We start from the raw sequence: 6,000 nt of genomic DNA on the forward strand, positions 1-6,000 counted from the left end.
TCACAGTGGAACAGGACCGATGAACTAATCTCCAGTGTTCACTTCCTGAAAAAATACAGGGTGTGTTTTATTGAGACCAGGCTGTCGGAGGATTTACAGAATGACATTCTTCAGTTAAATGTGACAGGTACAAAAACGGGAGGGTGAATTTGTTTCTGTATCAATGAACGCTGCTGCTCTTGCCTGCATGTCAAAGACAAAATATGCTCGGATGAGCTGGAACTGTTGTCTATTTCCCTGCACCAGTTTTACATACCCAGGGAGTTCGGGCAGGTGACTGTGACAGCTGTTCTACCATCACCTAATACAACTAGGGCTTCTCAGACAGTCTACCAGTGTATTGAAAAGCTAGAAACTGCCTCCCCTTGGCACACCCATGATCATCCTGGGGATTTCAATACCTGAAAACTGGACTCAGTGCTGCCCATATATGAGCAGTATGTTTCATGTAACACAAGAGGGGAGAAGCAGCTGGAACTGTGTTACGGCAACATTAATGAGGCCTACAGACCCCTACAGAAACCTCCCACAGGCACCTTGGACCATTTTGATATTCAGCTGCTGCCCACATACGGACAAAAGCTGAAGCAAGAGAATGTGAAACAGAGAATAGTTCAAATATCGTCCCGGGAGGGAACCCTGAGCCTGCAGGGCTGTTACGCCTGCACAGATTGGCAGGTTTTCACCCAGGACCACTTCCTTGAACAGTCTGTCACAGTGGTGACTTCATACATCCAATATTGCTAGAGTATGCTAATACCCATAAAGACTGTTAGGTGCTAGCCAAACAACAAGCTGTGGCTCAGAGCTCACCTGAAAAGAGAAATTCAGGCTAAGCATAGAGCCTTTGCTACTGGGCACAGAGCAGAGGGGAGAGCCGCACAAATAGTATTACAGAGGGAGATAGCTCAGGCCAAAGCACATTGTAAGGAATGGGTGGAGGCTGTTTCAAAGTGCCAGTCTTAGGCAGGCCTGGCAAGGTCTCTGTCCTCACAGGGAAAGCACCAGCCAAGAGAACCACCGAAAGGGGAGAAGGAGAGGAAGCAGCATTTATCACCGACCTCAACTCCTTTTGTCGGTTTGACACTCAGGACTTCAGTGAAACAACAGACAGGCTGAGGAATTAATTCCAGCGTGAGATCACGAAGGGGCGCGGTCAGCCAATCACCCTTACAGACAAGGAGATGAGTCAGGGTCTGAGGAGGCTCAATTAATCCAAGGCCCTGGGGCCTGGTCTCATTAAAGGGGAGGTGGTGAAGGAATGCTCAGATGAGCTAGCCAGCATTCTCTGTCATCTCTTTAACCACTCTCTCCGGGGGAACACCATCCCTACACTGTTGAAGGGTTCACCCTGTAGAGTTGAACGACTACCGACCTGTGGCTCTCACATCAGTATTGGTAAAGTACCTGGAGAGATTAGTGCTACCCGGCCTCCTCTCACGAGAAAGCCCCACCCTTGATCCACTGCAGTTTGCCTACATACAAAACCGCTAAGTGGAGGAAGCGGTGATGACTGTATTGCATACCACCTACAGTCACGTAGAAAGCTACACACATATGCCAGGATGCTGCTGTTAGTGGATTTCTCCTCAGCATTCAACTGCATGGAGCCCCACGTCCTCTGTGCCAAACCGCAAGAGCTCCAGGTGGACCCCCACATGATCCCCTGGTTAATGTGGATAATGCTCCCTCCAAATGGAGCAGTTTATCAGGGTCAGCAGCTCTACTTCTCCTGTCATTCTCATGTCCACCGACGCCCCCCCCCCCCGGGGACAGTGATTTCACCAGTCCTGTTCTCACTGTTCTCACAGTCATTGGGTGGCAGGTGGGGAGACACCCTGGACAGGCTGCCAGGCCATCACAGGGCCAACACACACACCTAGGCTGCTGGGAGAGGCTCCAGCATCAGATAATGGATGGATGGATGTTCTCACTATACACCAACAACCCGAGGGGCTTAGATAGCGGTAGCATGGCCATGAAGTTTGCAGATGACACAGCATTGATCGACATCTCCAACAGCCCTGCCCACTTTGAGGAGGAGGCAGAAAATCTTCACCAGTGGTATGAGGAGCACTTTCTCAGGATAAACGTGAAGGAGACAAAGGACCTGCTCATAGACTTCCTCAGGAAGGCTGACCCTGTCCCATAGTTGACGCTCAAAGGAGAGGTTGTGGAGAGGGCGACCAGTTACAAATACCTTTGGACCAAAACTAAAAACTAACAAGATACAAGATAACAAGAAAAGAGAAACAAATAGAAATAAAAGATAAAATAAGAAATAGAAATAAAGAAAAAATAATATATCAACAAGCATGGTGCACACAGCACCCTATCTATACTGCACTACCGCAGCACAAAACCAACAGCACAGACAAAACCCGACAGGGTAAAACAAGTCGAAGTTGAATACTTGTTGAATAGCTTGAGCCTCCCATGCGCTACGTCCCCCCGGTGAAACTCCTTACTGTCAGATGACAAGAAGCGGCTGGTGACTCCACATGGCTGGTCACCAGCCCTCCCCGGATCGGCAGAGGGGGTGGAGCATTGACCGGGGTGGCTCGGGGCAGCGTCCGAGTGATGTCACAGCATCGCTGTTGCTATGGACGCGTCACAGGAAGTCAGACATGCGGAGCACATTAGACAGTACAGAATGGCTGTGTTTACAACACCGCCACCTCACGTACGTATATGCTGCCATATATCCGATAATATTAAATTACGCAAAAAACGAAGGAAATTACAACAAACTGTTTACTTCTAATGTAGTCTAGTGTGTCCGATGTCTGACTTCCGTTTGCTGCGAAACTTCCGCTTCCGCTCAGCTCATGGACGCTGCCCCAATGGACAGGTACAATTGCGGAGAAAAAAGGGGGAACCCCCCCCCCCCACAAAAAATAAACTTTCCTGCTTTTATTTGTGGCGTTATGTTTTTATTGTACTTATCGTCTTGTCTGCATGTGCTGACCTGAGCGAAATAAATGTCCCTTGTGGACAATAAAGTACCTGTCTTTACAGCACACTGCGTCTTTCTTCATTACGTTGGTGGTGTTGTCAGTGATGACCACAGCCCTTCACATAACTGCCTCATTAGTCTGATCAAAAAGTCTTAAAAAGAGCAAATAAAGCTAACTGATTGTTGAGCAGACCTATGACGCCTCAAAACAGTATAAAACTGGTGGCAAAAGATGGCAAAAGGAACCCACATGGCAAGATATCAAACACATTCAAGTTATTTACCAGGTATGCTGATGACTGTGCCTTTTCCCTGTGCCACAGTGTTAACTGCATACTTAAGCAGCTTTGTATATTTTGATATGATTTTAGACCAGACGATCGCTACAAACTCGTTTCAGTTGAATAATAAACACAGAGTCGTTTGAATCCTGAGGGACATGGACGCTGAATGTGACTCGATAACGTCTTAATGTGGTGCTTTGTCCTACATTCAGAGCAGTGTTTCTCTTTCAGGCTACAACGACTGGAGAGCTTTTTGCGGGCTGAAGCTCATAAAGTCACAAGATGACCTTCAGGATGTCGTGAGAGACACCAGGGTTGCTGAGAAGATACTGCGGATGTACAAGCACCCGGACAACATTGATGTGTGGCTGGGAGGAGTCGCTGAGGACTTGTTGCCAGGGTCCAGAAACGGCCCTCTCTTCTCTTGCCTGATTGGGAAGCAGATGAAAGTGCTTCGTGATGGGGACAGGTACATTTCACCCCCTATCAAAATATGCAGGGCTGTGTACTGGCGAGAATCTGGCGGTCTCATACGTATCATGATACGGGTTACGATTCAGTATATGGTGATATGCTGTGATACTGTAAGAAAGGCGATATATTGTGATACTGTTAGAAAGGCGATATATTGTGATACTGTAAGGAAGGCGATATATTGTGATACTGTAAGAAAGGCGATATATTGTGATGCTGTAAGAAAGGCGATATTGTGGTGGTACACATTTGAGGGTAGATTCACCAGGGGCTGCTGCTCCTTTAAAGCAGGCATTTTAGAGTGCTGACGTAGGCACTGCTGGGGGTTTCCGGGATGGAGCCATGTTTGCAGCAGCCTAGTGGTTAGCTAGTTGCCAGGAGAGATTGTGCTGGATCAGTGTTGTTTGTGTGGGGAGTAAACGGAATTGACTCGACTCGATCTCTCCGTCTCCTCATTCCTGCACTCCCACACTATATTGTGATACTGTGAGAAAGGTGATATATTGTGATACTGTAAGAAAGGTGATATATTGCGATACTGTAAGAAAGGTGATATAGTGCAATACTGTAAGAAAGGTGATATATTGTGATACTGTGAGAAAGGTGATATATTGTGATACTGTGAGAAAGGTGATATATTGTGATACTGTTAGAAAGCTGATATATTGTGATACTGTAAGAAAGGTGATATATTGCGATACTGTAAGAAAGGTGATATAGTGTGATACTGTGAGAAAGGTGATATAGTGTGATACTGTGAGAAAGGTGATATATTGTGATACTGTGAGAAAGGTGATATATTGTGATACTGTGAGAAAGGTGATATATTGTGATACTGTAAGAAAGGTGATATATTGTGATACTGTAAGAAAGGTGATATATTGTGATACTGTGAGAAAGGTGATATATTGTGATACTGTAAGAAAGGTGATATATTGTGATACTGTAAGAAAGGTGATATATTGTGATACTGTGAGAAAGGTGATATATTGTGATACTGTGAGAAAGGTGATATATTGTGATACTGTGAGAAAGGTGATATATTGTGATACTGTAAGAAAGGTGATATATTGTGATACTGTAAGAAAGGTGATATATTGTGGTTTCATAGGCCTGTGTTCTTTGTGCTTATGCTACTTCCTGTCTCAGTTTACGTTGTTGGTATGGAGTGGAAGAGTCAAATGGCTGAAGATAGATTAAAACACTGCCATCTAGCGGTCGCGGGGTTACACACAGCACGAACCTTTACATGTAAACAATAAATAATCCATATAGTGTTTTTGAGAATCGATACAGTATCACAAAAGATAATATCGCCATACTCGAGTGTATCCATAATTTCTGACACGCCTAACTGATGATATGATGTCATGCTTGCCCCAGACCAGCAGTCGGTTGGTTATAATGGCTTGTATGTAGAATAACACTTGTGTGTCCAAGGGCATACAGATATGTTCATCAAATGGGCTGATTAATTTAAACAGTTCATGGTTTAGAATTCCTTTTTTTCCCCCCAGGTTTTGGTGGGAGACACAGTTCACAAAGCTACAGAGGTCTGAGCTTTTAAAGTCTTCACTGTCTCGCATCATCTGTGACAATAGCGACCTAGACCAAGTCCCACTAGATGCCTTCAAGTTGGGTGAATACCCTGCTGACTTCCGATCCTGTGATACGATACCATCGATGAGTCTGGAAGCTTGGCGAGAGGAGACGAGCACAGCTGGGCTTGACAAGCTGTAACAGACCAGAATGTTCTCCGCTAAAGGGCAAATAGAGCTATTTCCAGGGTTGTTATGAGCCAGCATCTACTGTGTGACTAGACACTGTAATTTTATAGTAATATAGTCTTTATAGATTATGTGAAACTCTCTAAATTCCAGACTTAGAACTTTGTGGCTCGCCAGCAAAGACAGACAGTAGAGAGTTCATATTGTCGTCCACATCTGGCAAGTTAGTTGCCTTGTCAGTTGCCTGTGTCCTTGCTTTTGAATTAAATGATTCTGCTAAAAATCTGTGTAAGGAAATGGATGAAGTGATCGACCTCCACAAAGCATTGCTGCCCACATTTTACGGAGTAACCACATGAACACTGGTTCATTATTTATTTACTTGCAATTAGGTTTTCATAAAAGTTGATCGTCACTATGGAGAGCAGAGTTGTGAGGACTGTACGGTATCATCTAATTAGCTGACATGTAGTTTGCTGACTTGTGAGTTACTTGTAGGGCTAACCCCTGTACCTAATCACTGCCAACCCCTGTACCTAATCACTGCCAACCCCTGTAC

The 6,000-nt window shown here is 45.1% G+C and overlaps 1 protein-coding gene across 1 annotated transcript in view; it reads left to right on the top strand.

The window, feature by feature from the left end:
• tpo (thyroid peroxidase) overlaps positions 1-5,800 on the top strand; it is a 57,279-nt gene extending 51,479 nt beyond the window's left edge. The window contains exons 8-10 of the mRNA XM_056295468.1: positions 3,472-3,709; positions 5,232-5,435; positions 5,596-5,800. Of these exons, the coding sequence (XP_056151443.1) occupies positions 3,472-3,709; positions 5,232-5,435; positions 5,596-5,800 (647 nt within the window). The remainder of the gene's footprint in view (positions 1-3,471; positions 3,710-5,231; positions 5,436-5,595) is intronic.
• The last annotated feature ends 200 nt before the right edge of the window (positions 5,801-6,000 follow it).

Source organism: Lampris incognitus, chromosome 16, assembly GCF_029633865.1.
Source record: "Lampris incognitus isolate fLamInc1 chromosome 16, fLamInc1.hap2, whole genome shotgun sequence".
NCBI lineage: Eukaryota > Metazoa > Chordata > Actinopteri > Lampriformes > Lampridae > Lampris > Lampris incognitus.